Here is a 21,969-nt window from a genome sequence, read left to right on the forward strand (position 1 = left end):
TAACGTAATTAGTTAGTTACACAGGGTATATATATATACATATATATCGTATATATATTTTACATGGAAAATTCTATCCCCTTTTTATTCACCTTCCGTAACATTTCGAACGTAATTTTTATCCATTTTCTTTTTCTTGCCTACCACATCATTCGCTTATACATTTATATCTCATAAATTTATCTTATTATACCTTTCAGCCACAATACTCCCCAAATTACTATATTCATTTCTGTGCATACACGGTATGATGCTCGCGGCATGTTTATCAGTTATAATGAAGGTAGCTGAAGGATATAAATACCATACCGATCGTTGTTATAATTCGTACGGCGTTGATTAATCGATCGACATCGATCCAAGCTTCCTGGCCAAATTACAATATATATGCGTATTATATTATATATCGTTATAATACGTGATTATTAGTCGCGTGCGAATGAAATTTTCCTCCTTTTCTTAAATCCAATATATTATAGGTACAGGATACAAGTTACGTTTCGTTACGTTACGTTACGTCAACGTTGACCTCGCGTACGTCGAGCGAGTTTAGATTCAGGAAGTATAATATTGATAATAAATTTATATTTTAAATTTGAATTTAAATCTATTCGTAATAACATTAAAATGTTGCAATACCTCGCTTTAGTAATAAATTATAATATACAAGGTTTAGTACGTGTCTATACAACAACCAGTTAGAGAGAAAATTTTCTTATTGTTAATTTTTTTTTTTTGTTTTTTCTCCTTTCCGTTTTTCTAATTTTTTCCCACAGATCGTTATACAAATTTTATAATTTTGTGTCTAGCTTAAAATCCACTCATCTCGAACGATTCGTAAGTTTTTAGTTTTTGTTAGTCGTTTTTCTTTCTTTTTTCTTTCTTTTTCTCTTCGATTCAATCTTTACCTTGCATTTCAATTGGAAGATGATTTTTATGTCGATGCGCCTTTGAATTAACCATAACTCTGGCATAACTTTTCATCGCCAATTAAAGTTACAGTTAATTCAAAATACAAATAACATATACATACATGCACGGCATCCCCTTCGAATATCATGTTAAATTTTATTCGAAAAATTGGTCAATTCGATCTGTAAAAAAAATCATGACGTTGGTCAGTGCGGATAATTAAATATTCGATCCGTAAAAAGAAATGAAGAGACAATAAACGCGAGAAGACGTAGAAAAGAAAACGGAAAAAAAAAATTCCCGTTTGCTTGTAATTTTATCGGACACCCTGCATATATACATAGGTTAGTATATTATGACAGGCCTTTTCCTCCTATCTAAGAATTTGAAATTCTAACTAAAAAGCAAAGAGCGTTTTTTTTTTATTCATTATCATTGTTGTTATTACTATGTGTAAATAATAATTTCACATCGTAGATTGTTCTCGCCTATGCGTGAGAAGAAATAACGACGTAATCTTAGATGAAGTTGAATTATTATTTTCTTTTTTTTTTTTGTATCGATTAATTAATTTTTTCTCACTTTCGCGATAAATTCAAAGAATCAACGCAGATACAAATATAATTCTTTTTTCTTTTTTTTATCTGTAATATAAATTCTTCCGTTTTATACAAAGATGAGAAATGAAAGAGGGAAAAAATTGTCAATGTAAGAAAGTACAGTGTGCTGTGAATTTTGCATGTATTACTCGAACTTCAAGGGTATAATAAAATGATGAATATCGTTACGTTAAATATATGTATATTTTTTTTAATGCTTGTTATAAGGGCGGAGAAATTAAGTTTCATACTTTCAGAAAAATAGATCGTTATATGTATATACCTTGTAATTTTCCACTACATCTTTGAAGTTTCGAAGGAATCTAATATTTATCATGTTTTTTTTTTTCACTTTTTTTTTTTCTTCACAATTCTTTCTAGCGTCTGGGGTACAGGCACTGTTCTTGATAAAATGTAATATACGTATAGGTATATATGTATGTGCTAATAATGTATGTTCTTACTTGATAATAGCAATAGATTAAAAATGAATTTATTACATCGTTTTCAGGTTTCTATCTAAGGAATCTAATATCGCATCATTTCACCAGAATATTCTTGTCGTAACGTTCTTCTGACGCGACGTGATTGTAAAATTCTGTAGCACGCCCATAACACACATTATGCAACATACTGTAATCGATATTATGTATGTGTACATATATATATAATATATATATTGCACGGAAGTCGTCCTCATTTTTATTACGTGCATAGGTATGGTTCATTTTTTTTTTTTTTACATTTTTTTCTCTTTTTTTTCTCACCGCGGTTATCAAGAAACTAAGAACATTGACGCTATTCGCACTAGACACTTACACACGGAATGAAATTTTTTAATAAATTAAAGCTACGCTAAACTTGAACTATGTAATCTATATTAAAAAAAAAACTTCGAAGATTGAAATAATTATGCACGATATACAGCGAAAGAACTATACATATGTATATATTATACTTATACATACAATATTTATGTATAATAAAATTAAATACAAATATATTATATTATATTTACGCACGTATTAGCTCATATAAGCTTTGATGTAATATTACTTTTCAAAAATCTTTCGGTTGGTTTCTTTTTTATCATTATTTCAACTAGATTCTTTTTTTTTTTTTTTACTCAACAATTAAGACTGGATTCCTTGCGCTCCTCGTCATTTCACACGTTATTAAAACAGCAGCTCCGACAATCTTAACACTATATTTCTATAAGTATTGACGAGATTTTAATTATAACAAATCGTCGTAATTTATTTGCTTCTTTTTTTTTTGTTTTTGTTTTTTTTTTTTTTTTTTTTTTTTAGTTCTTCTACTCTTGAATCGTCGTAAATTGTAAAGTTGCGCAGTCAAAATATTCAACAGTGTAATATACATTTACAATAATTTATCAGGTAATTAATGTATATATGCGTACACAGGGTGTTTAACGTACAATTTTAGACAACCTTTGATTTGCTTAGCCTCTCACTCTCTGGTTTTCTATCTTACATGGAAAAGAAGCGTGTATTCATACGGGATATTCGGTACACGAACGGAGAAACCGAGGAAAAATAAATGCGAGCAAGTCATAAACTCAGTGCTTGTGAATCATAAAAAAAAGCGTCTAAGCCTTGCACTGGTATTCAAACTACTTTTCGAGAGCCAACTAGTATTCCGACTATTTATAAATTTGCAGATTTCCGAGTCTAGCCGAATGTTATTTGGTACGAGGGTCAATAATCGCGTTTCGAATCTTATATAAACTTTTAATGATATGTATAACGATTAAATATATATATAATGTAATAGTAATCGTTGGTAATATATGTATTTTATAATAATAATAGTGACAAGAGTCAGAAGGACCAAAAGCACTTTTGCGTGATATGTTGTCGAACTATGTAAACCGCTAATTACACATCGAACGTCTAGGTGTATAATATAATATATTATGCATTATATAATATAACAAGTTTTTGCTTTAATTAAATTGCAGTTGTATATTAATATCACCCTGATAACGCTTATATGCACAATAATATACATATGTAAGTATACGCATAGCGAATCTACCGTCTACTAAACAACAGCTTAAACCTAATATTATTAAAATTATTAATCCGATTAAAAAAAATTCCAACGGTCGTCTCTTTGAGCCCATAATTTCTCATTCAATCCGCCGCTTTCGCTCCATAATATACGTAACATCTAAGCTACATCTTACGTAATCTACGCTGTTATGTATGCTTTTCATATTATGTATATATTGCATTGTTTAGTACCAGGTATGATATAGGATCGAAGAAGCGTAATTACTTCGAATTAATTAAACACACTAATTCGCTGCGAATTTTCTAATTAGGTGTGCGACGGCTGTTGTTCAATTTCAGCGAGTCGTCACATTTACAAGCCATCTGTTTGCGTACTTTCTCGCTTTACGTTCACGATCGTTTCATTTTACGATTATACTTACGCGATCGGGTGTAATGAACGAAGTGTCGTGTAATCGATCCTCCGCGGTGTTCGAGGTGTTGCAGGTTTGACAAGGGTGGCATGCGAGGATATATTTGTTTTTCGAGCGCCGATACCTGTCTTTCAACCGCAAAGCGGAAAAAAAGAAAGAAGATCGAAATGCATTAATTAACTGTGTATATGTATAGGTATGTATACGGATAGAGGGAAAGGTTAATAATTTTCGTGTATATTTGGTGGGGGAGAAATCTAAATAATCCGAAGATGATTCGAACGAATCGGATACCGTAATTTTTTCTTTAAATTTTTTACACATTGCAGGGTGTGGGTGTAATATTGATGAAAACGTAGCTTTTCTCTTTCTTCAATAATTAAACGTACATTTTATATAAACGTGGATGTAATGGAAGAGTATATAACCGTATTTTTCTTTTCGATTTATTATTATCGTTTAATTTCATCTTCGTCAACACGTTTCACAAAGTTAGTCGGAAAAGGTTTCAACAAGTTTCTTCCGGCTAACATACATATCATATATATATATATATATATATATAATAGCAAATTGAGTAGAAGAAATTTTTCAAGAAATGCGTACAGCCGTAAATTGTGTAACTGACGTATCTACCGAAATTTTGGTTTAATAAATCATTTTTACAGCATTTCAACCTCATTATATTGTTTATTGTGTAGGTAGGTATGTATGTTGTATAGGTAAGTATATATATATAGGTATAAGTTTGTTTCGAGGTGAGACGTATAGACGATGTTACATAAAGGTTTAAGCTTTAGGATTGTATAACAATGTTGTAAGATTAGGGAAAGACTAGATTTAGGCGATATTAAGTGGCTCTCCTATAATTATAGGTATAATGCATATCGTATATACTTACAATCTTGACTGTTTGAAACTAGACAGTGAACTTAATGAAATTACATGCGTAATTATGAGTTAGGTATAATAAGATGATCTTGCGTATTACAGGTATAACGGAAAACTTGAAGTTTTTTTTTTTTTTTTTTTTTTTCTCTCTCATGTCCTACAATACAAAATAGTGGGCGTTTCATCATTTCTTTTTTTCTTCGTGTACTACAAGTTAATAATTATAATAACATGACCTATATCAACAGCGCGTGCTTTCACATTATTTTCTTTTTTTTATATTCTCGTTTAATCCGTCTACTGAATTTAATTCTATCCTTGTTGTTTTTTTTTTTTTTTTGTTTTCATTGTTTGTCACATCACGCGTCCAGGCAATTTTTTCCTTTTCCTTGCTTTCTATGTAATATGTTTCATGATATATGTATATATATATATGTATATAAGCAATGAATTCGTTAGTTCTAAACTCGCGCGCTTATAGCTGTTTTGCTTTTCTTTTTCGTCTCTCTTTTCATCACCAACAGTTGTACACGATGATAATATCATCGATCGTAATCACAATTGTATTTCATAATAACAGTATGTCAATATCATATTCATATATATGACGCATTCCATGACATCTCGATCGAGATTCTACGTCGATATATCAGATTAGCTTTATAATTTTTTATGGGAAACTGTACGACGAAAAACGTAATCGCAATTTTTTTCACAATGTTTCGACCCAGCGTATCTGAAGTACGATTTGAAAACTTTAAAATAAAACACTTGCTTTCTGGAATTTGATAAAATTCAGAAAAATCTCATAAATTATAACAACATTTTTGTAAACCTATTAGAAGATGGAGATTTCATAACTTCAAAAGATGAATAAGAAAAATGAAAGAAACAAAAATTATTATTATTGGATTGCATTTTTGACATAAGAAAGAAAATAAAAGCTCATTTTGATATGGGCCGAAAAATATCTATTCAGAGAGATCTGAGTCTTCAACGCAGAATCTTGATCGAGATCTCATGGAAGGCCCCATGTATATATATATATGAGGGTGGTTCAAAAAAGTCGACAAATTTTTTTTTTCAACGTCACAGCATTAAAAGTTGTAGGAAAAGGAAAGATTTAAGATGCCTGTTAAAAATTAAGCCCTTAATTTTACTATTCAGTGGTTCCAGAACGCCATTTTTCATTTTCCATTTCATTAACACGCGAAAATAATTTCACTTTCATTCTGAATTTTGTAGCTCAGTAACGAGGCAATGTACATAAATGTTCGCTGCATTTCTTTTGTAGAAAACTGAATGTTGTAGAAAAAAGGTCTGTTATAATTTTTCGATAATTCAACTCTCTTCAAAGTTATTCGGTTAAAGTTAAAATCATGTGAAAATTAACTTTCTCTCGAGATCAACAACGAAAATACTAGACTTATCACAGAATATTGTGATTTTTCTGTGCAAAGCATTACAAACGCTATAAAATCATGTCATTAAATTATATTTTAATTCGAGGAAATTTATTTTTTGCTAAAAAACGGTACTTTTAAAGTAGAATTACATATAATACGTATTATTACTTGCAATAATTGGAAAAGAAATTTGCCTACCTTGAAAATTAATCGAATAACATGATTTTACAGCGGTTTTAATACTTTGCAAAGAAAAACCACAATATTCTGTGATAAGTCTAGTATTTCCGTTGTTAATCTCGAAAAAAGTGAATTTTCACGTGATTTCGATTTTAATCTTGAATAACTTTTGAAAGATTTGAGTTATCGAAAAATTATAACAGACCTTTCTCCAGGACATTCAATTCCTTAGAAAAATCATTATCGGATATTTATGTACATTTCTTCGTTACTGAGCTACAAAATTCGGAATGAAAGTAAAATTATTTTCGCCTGTTAATCAAATGGAAAATGAAAAATGGCGTGCACTAAATATCAATATTAAGGGTTTAAATTTTAACAGGCATCTTATTTCCTATTCCTTCAGCTATTCAAGGTGTGAAATTGAAAAAAGAATCAACTGATTTTCTTGAACCATCCTAATATACATATTTATATATCGAAGTAATTGGATCAGGGGACTCGGGGAAAGTGCGACCTAGAATTTTCCAATCGCAATTAGAAAATTACATAACTGTTTACTTTTAATAAGTATGCCGAAGTAAAATTTGTATTTCGTACAACGTACGATTCGATTGAATTTTACATCGAAAAAACAAGCTAACAAAATTTCGGTTACACTAACTCCGGTTCACCTTGGTAATAATAATAATAATATTAATAATAATAATAATAATGATAATGATGATAATAGTATAACAGTAACATTCATAATGACGATGAGAATTCAATAGTGATAATATTATGTATGTATTAATGTATGTATTGCCGCAATTATTTACGCTATCATCTGTCCCGACAGACTTTTACAGTACAATCAACAAATTACACATCTTTTGGAGAATCGTCGTAACCCTTTGATGTAATATTATAAAATTGCAAAAAAAAAATACTCGCAAGATTGTACATTTGAGCAATTAAAATCGGTCTATACAAACGGCCCGTGTGTGTGTATAAATACTTGACAATTGTAACGCTAACGTAAATAAATTATATACGAACGAATACGCCGGCTGTGTGTATATGAACCTTTTTTGCGGCAATAAAGAAGCAGAAAATAAATCGATTCTCACAACGCTTGTCATAGTTTCTTTTCGCACCGACGCGAATATGATTCACGGTTTATCCCGATTATGTCGGGCGAGTATGTACCAACAATTTAGCCGAAAGAATCAGCCAATGGGATATTGTGTAATAATATGAACAATAATATTAATAATCCCGCAATACCTCTAGCAGTGTAATATTATTATTTCATACTGCGGCGTATCATTTTTCATGTTTCCTTCGTTCTCAACGGTATTCTACGTGAAATAGACGGACGCCGGCTCTCTAGTCGTCCCAAGTCGGGAAAGCCTGCTCCGATACGAAAAGCACGTTCGCCTCTCCCGCGTTTCCTTGCGGATTCGTTTTCGCAACGTGACTCGGTGTCCCCCCGAAATTCGTGCTGCCGAATACCGGCTGACCGAAAGCGTCGAGCTGCTGGCCCTCGTAAAATCCACGCTCCGTTCCCTGGCTGCTGTTGAACGTAAAGCTCGAAGCTTTTTGTTGCTCGGTCACCTTCAGCTCTATGTTTCCGCCGACGGAATCTCCGCTCTCCGCCGCGTGTTCACCGCAGTCCTGCTCCTCGAGGGTGCTGTGCTTTATACCGTAGTAAAAGTACATTGCGAAACCTGCGGGAATCGAGAAGAAGAAGAGGAAGTCAGGATTTGCGATACCGACGCGAAACGCCGGGGCGGGGTTGAAGTTACGAAGTTGAAAAGTTCCGAAAACGCCTGAATCCAAATTATTTACTCGCGAAATTCGAAGTAAAGGAACCAAACTTTCAAAAAACAACAAAGTTCCGAAATCCAGGATTCCGATAATTCAAGTTACGATAGAATAAAACTGCGAAAAATCAAGTTTTGATAGAGTGAAATTCCAAAAGTCAAAACATACTCACGCAGCGTAGTATACTCGACGAGTTGGTCGGAATTTCGATGTTTCAGATTTTTTAAGTTTCTCATTTTCGCAATTTCGGAACTTTGACTTGTCGGAGTTACGCCCTTTCGGAACTTTGAGCTTCGGTTTCCGGACCATTCGAAACTTTGGTGACTTTCAAAGCTTGATTTCTTTATTTTAAGTTTCGCCACCAAAAAATATGGAATTTGGCGCTTTCGGAACCTTTTAAATTTTGAACTTCAACCCTGCCCCGAAACGTCTCTCGTTCAACTCACCGATTATCATCCAAATCGTGAATCTGACCAGTGTCAGGATGCTCAGCTTGAATATTAGGTACATGTTCACCGTCACCGCGATCGCCGGCACAAACGGAAGTCCCGGAGTCATAAACATCAGGCTATTCCTGAAAATAAAATAATTTTGGATTTCATGTTACTTTCATTTCACTTCCATGTCTGAACTGCTCCGGTATAACAACTTCTTTATAGATCCATGATCGAGTGTGAGAGAGATCATTTAGAAACAAAAAGAAATTAAGGAGACAATCGTAACGTTCGGCTAAATATAATATGTACATTGAAATTACAGTGTTTTCTTTTTTTTGTTCTCTAGACAGCAGAATTTGTCTTCGCACTAATGTGATTTTTTTTTTTTGTTTCTGACCAATCACGAATCAGTCCCAAGATTTACCGAATCAGCGAATCACTTCGCAGCTTTGCGGCGTATTTACGCACTGCTTAGCTGATTTTGTATAATGAAGTAAAAATGACAGGTATTACCTGTTTTGGGGTTTTCTGCTGATGGCCAGTAGGACTCCGATTATTGCAAATAGGAAAATGAAGGTCAACAGCGTCGTGAAGGTCCCCATATTACCTGCGGGCGATTGATTTGAAGAAGATAATAAAATCGTATCTACGATCCTGTCGTACACTGATTAATTATTATCGAAACAAATCCCTTGTCAATAAATTTACAGTTGCTAAAAAATTCTGTCAAACGCGTACCTATCGTTACAGAAACGTTCCAAATATCGTTAGGGTTACAAGTAGACGTGGTACAAGTAACTAGACATATAGAATAAATATATTTAGAGAGATTAGCGTTTCGAATGATCGCACAGTAATTAGCGCGACTAATTTATACGAAATTTCAAAGGCAAAGAGCTGTAGTTACGGATCTGCAATAACCGCGATACGACGATTCCATGAATTTCGCACCCTCTAGTTGCTTATTGCTTTGAATTAGTAAAACTCACCCATTCCGCAGACGATGATCAAGTCGAATATCAGAATTAATATATACAGCACGCCGACCATCTTCATAACGTAACGACCGGAGGCCTCAGTCGCTGGCCCCCTGTCAACCCAAGGGAATATCGCTGGACAGAGGTACTGCGCTGCCTGAGGGATACGGAGAGAGGAACAGAGAGAGAGAGAGAGAGAGAGAGTTTAATTAGCTTAATTATACCAAGCCTCCATCGACACGGCTCTAATTGCGACACTCCGTATTTTCAAGTAAAACACAGCCCAAGAGAAAACTGCGTGCTGCTACATTTGAAATTCAATGTCACGGTGTAACTTTTTTGTTTTCATGTGGGTGCTCCTTGGAAAGATGATTTTTGAATTTCTACCAGTTCGTTCATCGAATCGGTTACAGATAGTTAAAAAATGATTCCTTAATTATTTCACATTTTTGTCCGAACTCTAACCCGTGCCTGTAAGAGGGTGGATTTCCCCGTTTAACCCTTTCGGGGACACATTAAATCTACTCAACGGATTTTGATGAAAATTGCTACAGCGGGGATTCTTCGGTCGCTGATTATCAATTGGAACTTGAAATTTGAAAATTCTAAACGTCGGATCGAATGTGGCAGACCAAAATTCCACATTCGAGGGTTTTTGAGGTCACTGATTACGAATCTGAACTTTTATTCCCAAAATTAAAAACCGTGGATTCAATATGGTAACATCAAGTGACTATTGGGATTTTTGTCCGTCATATTGGTTCCGTCGTTTTGAATTTTGTAATTTCGAGTTCAGGTTCGTAAATGGCGACCCAAGGAATCTCCTCAAACCGAATTTTATCAAAATCTGTTCGGTACATTTAATGTACCCCCGAAATGCTCAAATCGGAAAATCCGCCCTCTTGCGGGCACGGATTAGAGTTGAGATAAAAATCTGAACAAATTAGGGAATCATTTTTGAATTATTTGGAGCCGATTTCGGGCCGGGCCGTTCGAAGTTCAAAAATGACCTTTTTAAGGACCACCTTAGTGCACATACGTATATGGTACCTACATATTATGCACACACCTAACAAATAACGTCGAAGACTACTTGAATTCCCAAATTTTTACGAACATAACGCACAGCCTATCCACCCAATTTTCACCGCACCTTAATCGATGAAATACGGAGTCACGTAGTTGGGTCGTAAGGATAGTATATATAGGTATATATATATATGTATGTATACGATAATCATTCGCTATTCATAAATTCATGTATTCACAAATGCAAGGTATAATATATTAGCCTATGTATACGAATTGAGCAAAAATGCTCTAAAATTTATTATTACAGGGAAACGAGGTAACGAAATTATTCGTAAAAATCGAAGGCCGAAGTTGTCGAAGCGGAAACGGTCAAAGTCCGTGTATAAAATACGAGATTTCGCAATTTAAAATTCTGAAATGCCCCGCTGAGTCGAGAATCGAATGACGCGAATACCTGGAGACGACGCTGAAGGTAGCTCAAGGGTGGTCCGATTATCGGCGTGTTCCCGGGGTACTGATGACTGCTTCCGCAACTGGAGCCGGCAGCAGCGGCGTGAACACTGCCGTAGAATTTGTTTTCCGTGCGATCGCTGACGAGATACTGATCGTCCTTTCCCAGCCCTACGTCGTCCTCCTCGCCGCCGTAAGTGTCGTCGGAGTCTGGGGATGAGCTGTTGCACCTCCTCGTGATCCTCCGTACCTGCGGTAAAACGACGATCAAAGATCGCATGCACGATCGAAGGGCAATCACGCGGTCACCCGAAAACCCGTTACCATAACACGCTGGTTGTTCCCGGGGGCGGCTTCCGCCGGTGCACCGGAAATCGGGTTCAGCGCCGTCGTCAGCTGATCAGGCCTGAGGTCCTTGCCATAGGCCACCTGGCCATTGGACTGGGCTTCCTTCGTCGGCGATCTGCAAGGCGTTCGAAGACTCTGGGGAAGCAGCTCGACGAGGTTCGTGGAGTGCGGCTGGTACCTCAGGATCAGGACGCAGGTCGATACCAGCGTGTAGGCGAGAAGGGTGCCTGGAAAGGGTGCGAGGTTCCATTCCAGCTTCGTCCTATTTTCGGCTCACAGTAACACTCACCTATCGACATCATCTCGACGAGGACCTCGAGCTGTATCAACAACGCCGCGAAAGCTGCGCAGATACCGGACACGAAGGTGGCCAAGGCCGGAGTCCCAGTCGTAGGCCAAACTTGACTCAGTGTCCTGGAAAACGGCAGATTCCGGCATAGGGTTAACAGGCCCGGTGAACGAAGGATCGTATTGACATCGTCGTGCATCTATGTATGTGTACGGTGAGTTTCTCTGTCCTCCGGAACGATACTTGCACCTTATTCAACCAACTGGAGTTACAGCTTTCATTTCAGCTTGAGCTTCGTATCCTGCCTGTCATCGCAAACGTCGAACACCATTTGTTTGACAGTGTCGAATACCATTTATTACGATAACGTGGAATATGTCGAATATCATTTGTTTCGATAACGTGGCATGTGTTGAATATCACTTGTTTTGACAGCGTGGAAGACGTGGAATACCATTTGTTTTGACAGCGTCAAATATCGTTTCTTTTGACAACGTCGAATATCGTTTGTTTTGACAATATCGAATATCGTTTGTTTCGACACCTTCAGTTATCGTTATTTTTGACAGTGTCAAATATCGTTTCTTTTGACAGCTTCGAATATCATTTGTTTTGACACCTTCGATTATCGTTTGTTTTGACAATGTCGAATATCGTTTGTTTTGACAATGTCCAATATCATCTGTTTTGACAATGTCGAATATCGTTTGTTTTGACAGCTTCGAATATCATTTGTTTTGACACCTTCGATTATCGTTTGTTTTGACAATGTCGAATATCGTTTGTTTTGACAGCTTCGAATATCATTTGTTTTGACACCTTCGATTATCGTTTGTTTTGACAATGTCGAATATCGTCTGTTTTGACAACGTCGAACATCATTTGTTTTGACAACGTTTGGAATGGCCAAGACGAGATACGATGCTCAACCTCTAGCGAAAGCTATAACTTTTGTTGCTTGAATAAGGCGCACGCAGCTTTCCGCGAATAGATAAACTCACTTATATGTATAATATATGGAAGCTTTTCTTCGATTGAATGTTCATTCGCTGTTGCATGCAGCTGCACCTAACACGCGGCTCGGTGCGAACTCACCGGAATATCAGACCGTCCTGGGCCATCGAGTAGACGATCCTTGGCATGGGAAACATGCTGCCGAACATTGAGACCGTCAGTCCTGCCAATGCACCGACGGCCACGATGTACTTGCACTTGTAGGCGCCCACCTCACCGAACATCTCCACTAATGCAGAGTCCTGGTCTACCTGATCGTACGGAACTGTAAAGCGGAGAGACTCGTCTGAGCTTTGTGCTTGAGAGTTTACGACCCGTCGCGTTTCAACGTTTCGCCGATAATGCTTCCGCACACTTCTAGCGAAGATGCGGAGACAACATAATAAGAATTACATGACCCTGCAACTTTTCACGTTACGTTACGAAGGGTCGTATGTCAGCGCGCTTACGACCACATTCCATTTCAGGCTGCACGCGATATACTTTTACACCGGTATGTATACGATACACCTTTTACACGGCAAAATATGCTCTTCAAGTTCGACAATTCTGCAAATCGTAAAAATCACGTACCTGTAACGGTTCATTTTTTAACTAGAAAGATTTTTTATACTCGACTGGAAACAGGGTTTATACACTTACCACTTCACGGACAAATTATTCGTCGAGCTTGGACGAAACTGTAGCCAACATAATAATGATTTCCACTAAAGATATTATAAAATATTTGATATTATCAATGAAATAGTTGGTAATTCACTATTTCTGGCGATCTCTGCCGATTAATAACAGTTTTACCCAAGCCCCTCTTTGTTGTTCTCAAATGCCGATATAGCAGTGATGCTACGGGTTACACGTACGAAATTTTTGATCCGTGTCATTCGATCCGTGAAAATTTGATCTTAAAAAAAGGCACCACTACGCGCCACTTGAAATCAAGAATGCAACGGAGAAAACATTTATGTTCTACACTTTTGTCCCATTGTTGTGGCATCGCTTGGGTCCAAACCTTTTGAATAACGTGTGGAGGGGAATTGGCAAGTGCCCGTACCCTGTCTGGAAGCTTTCCGTCGACGTGGCAATATTTTGAATGACCAATTTTCTGCACCGACGTCCCGGTGTACCTTCGCTATGCGTAAAGTTATCTAGCGGGTTGACCCTTTTCTGAATTGATATCACAGCCGTTAACACAAAGAATGTTTACTGCGTATCTACGCTACGTCGACACGCGTTATAGACTGGATAACAGCCTGTCACAGCGCCTGTTAAACATATTCAGCGCTGCGAACGTGTGAAACGAACCCCTTGCAAATTAAGGGATGAACTCTGGGAAATCGCGCACGTGCCTGATATGATACACCGTCATCGTAATATTCTAAACAGCTTCCATTCCGATGGTTTGACACTTTGCAGAATGCGATGAAACAATCTTGGCAGGATGCAAGTACCCATTCAAGTTGTGCTTCACCCTGGAGGTTTCGAGGCTCAAACTGGCGAGTATTTACGATAAACTTTGAACCAAGACAACGTGTAAAATTTACGAGTAAACACCGTAAGTAATGATATACTTCAGGGGTGTTACTGTATACGCTTATACCGTAAAATGCGTTTGCAGACACGGGGAAAATTGCATAGGGAAAAAATTACCAATCAACGTGAGAACCATGCTGCTGGTCACGTACGCGATGAGGATAATGACCAGTGACGAGACGATGGCGAGAGGTATGCTTCTCTTTGGATTCGTCGCCTCTTCTCCCGTCGTTGCTATGATGTCGAATCCTATAAACGCGTAGAAACACGTAGCGGCGCCAGTAAAAACCTGGAAAAGTAACGTGGATGTTTTTTTCTTTTTACATCCGACTTGGTCGCACTCTAAATTTCACATTACATACGCCCTGGTTTATCCTCGTCGTACAAGACTATTCGCTTTCACTTGGTTTAGCTCTTATCTCTCCGAATGACGTCATTTGTCGCTCAAACCCCGCCACCGAGGCGTATATTCTACTTCGGTTTTCAGTCGGCCTTATGGGGTATTAAATTTCACCCTGTGTCGAGTTACGGTCGGGAGCAAAGCCGCGGATCACATACGCCATTGTATGCCTGTATACGATATGTAAATTGTACGATATACACGCGTCACGAGGAGAATTTGCGTACGTTCGAAATTTCCACCAAAGGACACAGACGTATCGAATTTATCGAGCTTTACCCACGATACGCCGATATCTTCGTATCTATGCTTCGAAAGAAAAATTCTACTTATCAATTTTCGTTCTTTATACATCTGTTATGACATGGTTGCCGTTGTTTTCTCTACTGAAATTTCTGCTTTGTAAATTAGCTATCTCGTCCCTCTCCCAACAACGGATAATTAATATTTCATCCTTGAAGCTGCTGAGTGCCTTACGGTCGTTTTCGCATTTTCAGCCGCCTCTCGCGAAGCGAGACCCCGATTTATAAACACTCGTTAAAATACATTTCCTTCACTAAATCAAGTCCAAGTCTTGCATCCACCTTTGCTTTCCTCCGCTTCTTCTTCTTCTTCTTCTTCTTCTCGTACTTCTCCCGGCGGAATTTTGAAATTCAGAAAAATTTACCACTCTAGTAGGGATTATTTTTTATATTTTTTTTTTCTCTCTCTTCCACTATTCCTCTTTCTCTTTCTACACGTCTTAAAGAAAGACCTGATCAATTATTTCGTCCCCAGCTACCGAGGATGAGGAGAATTTGTCTCGAAAAAATTATATTTCTCCACACTAGTCTCGTCTCAACAAGTTAAATTACGGTTCGTCGAAGACCCGTCGCAGTCTTGACCCAATAAATATAGGCTGCGGATCAGAAACGAACGTTGGAGAGAAGACGTATAAAATAATGCGAAGGTTGAGGGAAACGCGCGTTTCGTTCGCACGATGAATTTCGTTGTAGATACTGCCTGTTTCGGTCCGTGAATATTAGCCATTGATTAAAAGTTTCGAAAGGAACGAGTCGAGGGATGATACCGGGTAACGTGAATGCCATGAACGCGTTTCAATTTATTTGACATAGAATAAACAGGGAGACCGGAGCTTTGTAGGTCGCGTAAAATAATCGGATAAGCCCAGCTTACACTGTTATACAGGTGGAATTTTACAATATCGAACGCTCCGCCGCTTCCTTCCTCCTGTATGTGAAACTTTTCTATTGTTTCGCTTTGATAAAGTAGACGGTGTTTGCCCCCGGGGCAAATGCTGCGACCTCCCTAGTTTTCCCGGACCGCGGAGTCTACTTATTTCTCCTTATTTTTCCCCCGTTTGTATTAGGTGCACGCGATGTTTGGATTGCGGTAATTCCTTGTCCACTGGCGATTAAAGAAGACACACAAAAACAGAAAAACAAAAAAAAAAAAGACACAGATAACATCCCAATTACGAGACGCTACATTGAGTCATTATTCCACCAAACTTTCAGCACATGTTATACTGTCATCAAAAAAAAATATTACCCATGGTTTTTTTTTTTTTACCTACAAAAAGTCTAATCTTTCTAAATATAATTGGTTCGTTTTTGAATAGACTTTTACAGTAAACGGTAGAAATAGAGCTTTTTTCAGACTTTTTTCTAACCAGTAAAATTATTGTACTCAGAGAAATACTTGAGAAAACTCTATATCTTTTTTTTTTTCATCCAAAAAACGTGACTTTTCGGCTATTGTAGGAAATTCATTCAAAATTGAACCCCAAATTTCGAAATTATCAAACTTTTTTGTACCCACTACAAAAAGTACTACAGGTAATGTTTTGGCATTAGATCGCTCAGCTGTAGTTATTGTTATCAGCAGTAAAAAAAACCCCTTTGGAATTTTTCAACTCCTGAGTAAATCGTCCTTTCTATTTCAGCCCGTCATCGAGTCCTTTAAAAGTTTTCTCTGGAACGGTATTCGCTCGAAGTCGGCCTGTAATCGACGGCGAAATTGTGACGATGAGTATGCTCACCCCGCTCCAACCGTATGGAAGGAAACCCTTGTGCTCGGACCAGTTACTCGTATCAACGTAGAACATTCCGGCGGCCATGACGAATACCCAGACAGCGAGATTAACGGCGTTCAAGACGTTGTTGAATACGAGGGACTTCTTGACGCCAGCAGCGAGGAGTATCATCATCAGGACGGTGATGACAAAGGCGAGGAAATCCGGTGGGTGTCCTGAAAGTTTAGAAATTCATCATCGCGTCGAGTATTGATCAACATATTTCTCTTCCTTTCAACGCAACGGCGACAATTCTCACCGTAAAACTTTGCGCAGAGAATTTCCGCTGCAGATAAACGCTGTTTATCGAATTCTAACGTTATTGTCGCGCTTTTCTTTCATTCCGTGTATCCTGTTGTAACATTTTGCCATTGATTTTTCTTCCACAAGCTTTTCAATCCCTCTCAAGATTCCTACTTGTTCGAAAAAATGTATAAGTAACAAAAAGAAATTCGTCAATTGTGGCGAATTTATTTAACACTCCTGTACGATTTTATAACGTGATGTTAAACCGTGTTAATTTTTTTTTCTACATTTCTTTCCAAAAGAGGGAAGGTCTCTGAATTTTCTATTAAAGTTTTACCCATCTTTTTTCTCGGCAAAATTCGTATGTTTATCATGAATTTCTGATCTCCATTGTCCTGTAAACTGTAGACGCGTTGATAATTGATTCTTTATTCGTGTTGTTATGCGCCGAGTACCTGGCATGAAATTGAAATCTGACTGTACGGAAATTCATTTTCATTCCCAAGAGTTCAGCAAAGTCTGTATACCGAAAAAAATTGTTTTAAAAGCAATTCATCTCGTTTGTTGATTAAACTACATCGCAGTTGTACCAAACACAGGCTCAAACTGAATTCCCAAATTCATTTAGGTCATTAAATTTTTAATAAGCTCGTTTGAATATTTTCGTTTCATCAACGAAAATGAACAAGCAGATCAACCTGCGAATAACTCGGTTGCTTGGAATCATACCAAAGTGGATGAAAAACAATGACCTAGTATTTTTAAATATTTTAAAAAGAGACTGCAGAACTCATTTTCAGGCCGAAAACTCCAAAATTCATCCAGAGACTTCCTCTGATCGTAACTATCGCACGATGTTATATTTTGAGGAGTTGCTGATCGAAATTTCTACCGTCGACCTTAATACACGAGCGGGCTTGGATCGTCGATTAATTAGGGGCTGATCAATTTATTATACACGATGTTCGGCGACTCGATACATCGGCCCAGGACCGGCGGTCATGCCTGGCTGCTTTTGCGGTATGTATAATAATTTTTGATACTTTATGGGAAAGTGGTTTATGGTATATCGGAAACGTCGAGGTCCGAGGCCCGCAGGGTTGGGTACATTGGAATCTCGTTAATTACTCAGAATAGGGTCACTCGAAGCACTTCCGTTCACTCCACGGCAGCCAGCAGCCAACCTCCGTTCGATTGCCAGCTTCCGGAGGCAAAGTATAAAGCCGAATGGACAATGCCAGGCTTCGATTGTTCTCCGGCGAGCGTAACATGGGTGTTTCAAATCAGGACAACATTGTGGATGTTCATTTTTTTTTTTTTTATTTATTTCGGCGAGAAGAACGACATCTAAACACTATTTTTTACTGTTTTTTTTTTAATTTTATTGAACGCAAAAAAACTTTCCCGAAGGATAAGACCTTCAGCCGAAATGTAAGAGATGCCTCACAGCACGTAACTTTTTTCCATTTAATTAAATAACATGTTGAAAAAAAATTTACTTTTTCCACTTATTTCACGAAATTTTCCATAACAACCGCGGGTACAGTCTTGTCTGGATGTAATTGTATGGATGATTAAATTCTCGTCAGGAATGATAATGCCTCTCTTTTACGTCGAAGCAACCAGAAACCAGATGTTAGCATAATCAGGACTTTTTGTACTTTTTCTACAAAATGGGAGACCGAAGCCGAACATCCACGATATTGGAAAACAAATCCGTTATTATTTACATTGAAATGAAGCCAGATCAACCGTCGAACCGTATTACCGGATGATTTTTTCAAATACTACGAAATAAGTGTAACGACGAGGAAGAGTCAATGCATATACCATGAGGGACCTCGTATAGACTTGAACTAAAAATCATGTTGTTTGAAAGGGTTTTTCGTAGCTTCAGACCTTGATACATCAAGGAGAGCAGAATATTTTTCCAATCTAAAAAAGTCTGCTGCATACATTACGATGGAAGAGCCACGCGGAGCGCAGAAAAAAAGCAGATTTTACTCAATACTGCAGGAAAAAAGGGACACATCAAGGCTTGTGGTTAAAAAAAAAAAAAAAAAAAAAACATATATTTGTTATATTTTTCTACATAAACGTATCAGATTTTAGTCTACACATAGTGGTTTTCACTGTTTCTCGAGTAAATTCTGTATTTTACGAAGCGAATTTTATTAGAATATCTGCTACGTCCCTCTTTTTCTGCAGTATTTTGTAAAATCTGCTCTTTCATTATCTCCGTGGAGTCAAACCACAAATGCACATGTCGCCATTTGAACAGCGGCTTGTACAAACGAAGAGAGCGAGAGAGTAATCCGGAAACGGAATGGCCAGGGCGGAATTTCTCTTCACGTTTTTCAACCCCTGCTGAATTACAATGACACGGGAAGAAGATTAGGGCCCAAAAGGAAGAAGAGAGCTGCATCGCATTGTAGACGGGCGGTCGGGTACGGAGTGTGAAACAAGCTTTTGCCACGACGATCAATGCCGTCCACAGGTGCCAGCGGATTGGCTTTTCGCGCAGACGCGAGAAAGCGTGTGTCGCAATCGCGATTATTCGTATCTGCCCGTGTACGTATGCGTGTACGTGCATTCGCATGCCTTTTCTATCGTCTAGCCGCGTTGCGACTTTGTCGCGATCCCCGAACACCCCGAGGGTTATTTTTAACACCTTATCGCGGGGTCCGCGCGCAGAATCCGTAGAATTTTTCCGCGGAAAGAGAAATATCGGATTCCAGAATCGTCTGAGGCGGAAATTCCACTTGACATCGAAATCGCGACGTCATTCTCGGGGATTTACGATTCTCTGCGATCTTTATTCCGGAGACTTTTTTCCCTGCGGCGAGATTTGAGGGACGAAGGGTGAGGGCGGAAATCTTGATTTTTACTAAAAACTGCGAAACGAGATACAACCGAGGAAGGAAAGGGAATTTCAGGGTAAACCGGAACACTTGAACTCGAGATTTGGACCCTTGGAATTACGTCTCATTGTGCGATTTCGTAAAGCTCAAAAAAAGATAACTTTAACCGTAGGTCAGCGCAAAACTCGCTTCGCTTTAATCACCGATAACACAAATTCGCGATAAAAGAAGTTTTCCAAATCAGGGCAGCAGAAAAAAAATTTCTCTTTGTCGAGTTGTGCAGTACTTTTTTCATAAATATTGCTTTTTTAAGTCATATATGAAAATTTCGAAATCTACGCTTACTCCTAGAGTCGTTGACACCAAATCTTACTAAGACTATTCAAATGTCAAGGGCAACAAAGCGACTGTTGACGAGTGTAATCAAAACTTTATATACATCTAGTTTTATTTCATTCAACCTGTGGTTTCCACCTATTTTTCATTTAAACAGAGTTTCAGTTAAATCTGCTGAATGCGACGTGGCGTATATCGTATGAATGTCGTTTTACATTACATTCAGGATTACTTTCACGAATATCAACACTCCGATTAAAAAACTTTCCGAAAAAAAAAAAGAAACGCAGACCCGCGTAATTCACGTTACAACCTGTTATCACCTGCATCGCCTTTTTCTATTTTTCTCGACTCTTCTACCTATTGGATGAAATTTCAGCTCTCGTACCGAAAGTTTTCCGTGAAACTCAACGCTCCACGCCAGCAGATAGGCAACCAAAGTTACCTTTCAAATGCTCGGCAATACAAAATACAGCTACGGTTGCATATCTGCAGGCGTTGAGCGCGTTGCGTTTCACAGAAAACTCCCGGCACATTCATTACGCCCAACGACACTTTGGTGAAAATATAGCGCATCGTGACCCGAGTTTAACTACATTTCTGGGCAGCAGCCCGACTCGTGAGTCTTTAATAAAACCCGACTCATTCACCGGCACGTAGAGCGAGCGGTAGGCGGGGTGGGTTGGCAGATTATCGATCTCCTCCGTATGATTTCACGGGAAAAGTCCCTGACGTCACAATATTTCAGGTGACATATATCCCAGGAGCAGGTAAGTAGAAATACGTAGTCCTTGGATCGTGGAAAACGATGAATGAAAAGCCAGAGACTTGAATCAAACGGCGAATTCTTTCCCGAGGGGGAGTAATTTTTAATTTCGCTTTACGCGAGTTGAATATTTCAACAACAACCATCGAGTGCCGTCAAAGAAGTTCGGATCGGCAGCCCTCAAACTCCGAAATCAATTAAAAGTTAAAACCTTGGAGACTCGGTCTCTTGTCATCGACATTGCCGAGGGGCAGAGACCTCGGTATGAATAGGAGTCCTTTCTACTCACCGAAACTCGATGGGGAGAATCGGACCGAGATGGCAGGGAAGTATATTTTGCTTCCCAAAATGACATCGCTGTCAGGGTTCGGCTAAGGGAGCAACGGGAAATAGAAGACTGGCCCGCGTTTGCATTTGTGCTTTTCAACCAAACAAGCTCTTGAGAAGATCCCTCGGGGCCTCCGGTGGTATAAATTTCCATTAACCTCCGCAAGGATATTGGCTGAAAGATCCGCGAACACCGAATTCGGGTAAACTGAGAGCCCTGGATTCTCGCTGAAATTTTCAACGAGTTCACTTTGAGCTCCAGTCGTCTATACCGTGAATATAGAGTTTTGCACCGTGGACCCAAACCTTCGCCAGGAATTCTAGTCACGCAAACCTTTCCTTCCGTGCCGTACAGGCTGCTCTCGAAGTCTGGACGCTGTCGACCCTCGTTTCAAGGACGAAATACTTCGGCCCTGCAGGGTGCAACTTCGTTGTAATTTTTCTGTTTCTACGTGCCGTGGAATCATGGATTATTGTTAAATAAGGGATAAAACACGCGGCTGATGAATGTTATTTTCTCTGTATGACATGCCTGGAGGATAATTTCCATATTGTCAAACCAGGTGACCGACAGTTGATTAAAGTTTCAACCCCTCAGATCTGATGGGTCTGATGAGTTTCGGTTAGGCACATTAT

The 21,969-nt window shown here is 38.2% G+C and overlaps 1 protein-coding gene and 1 long non-coding RNA gene across 2 annotated transcripts in view; one reads left to right on the forward strand and one right to left on the reverse strand.

Annotated features, from left to right (window-relative positions):
• LOC124302485 (uncharacterized) overlaps positions 1-16,769 on the forward strand; it is a 116,635-nt gene extending 99,866 nt beyond the window's left edge. Inside the window, exon 3 of the long non-coding RNA XR_006907716.1 lies at positions 16,669-16,769. This is a non-coding gene — a long non-coding RNA (uncharacterized LOC124302485). The remainder of the gene's footprint in view (positions 1-16,668) is intronic.
• LOC124302454 (cationic amino acid transporter 2) overlaps positions 1,799-21,969 on the reverse strand; it is a 41,520-nt gene continuing 21,349 nt past the window's right edge. The window contains exons 5-14 of the mRNA XM_046758657.1: positions 16,765-16,973; positions 14,441-14,612; positions 12,875-13,058; positions 11,780-11,904; positions 11,467-11,717; positions 11,147-11,392; positions 9,673-9,817; positions 9,197-9,290; positions 8,693-8,820; positions 1,799-8,149 (exon numbers count right to left, since the gene is read on the reverse strand). Coding sequence (XP_046614613.1) covers positions 7,809-8,149; positions 8,693-8,820; positions 9,197-9,290; positions 9,673-9,817; positions 11,147-11,392; positions 11,467-11,717; positions 11,780-11,904; positions 12,875-13,058; positions 14,441-14,612; positions 16,765-16,973 — 1,895 coding nt within the window. The 3' untranslated portion in view covers positions 1,799-7,808. The remainder of the gene's footprint in view (positions 8,150-8,692; positions 8,821-9,196; positions 9,291-9,672; positions 9,818-11,146; positions 11,393-11,466; positions 11,718-11,779; positions 11,905-12,874; positions 13,059-14,440; positions 14,613-16,764; positions 16,974-21,969) is intronic.

This window comes from Neodiprion virginianus, chromosome 4 (assembly GCF_021901495.1).
Source record: "Neodiprion virginianus isolate iyNeoVirg1 chromosome 4, iyNeoVirg1.1, whole genome shotgun sequence".
Lineage (NCBI taxonomy): Eukaryota > Metazoa > Arthropoda > Insecta > Hymenoptera > Diprionidae > Neodiprion > Neodiprion virginianus.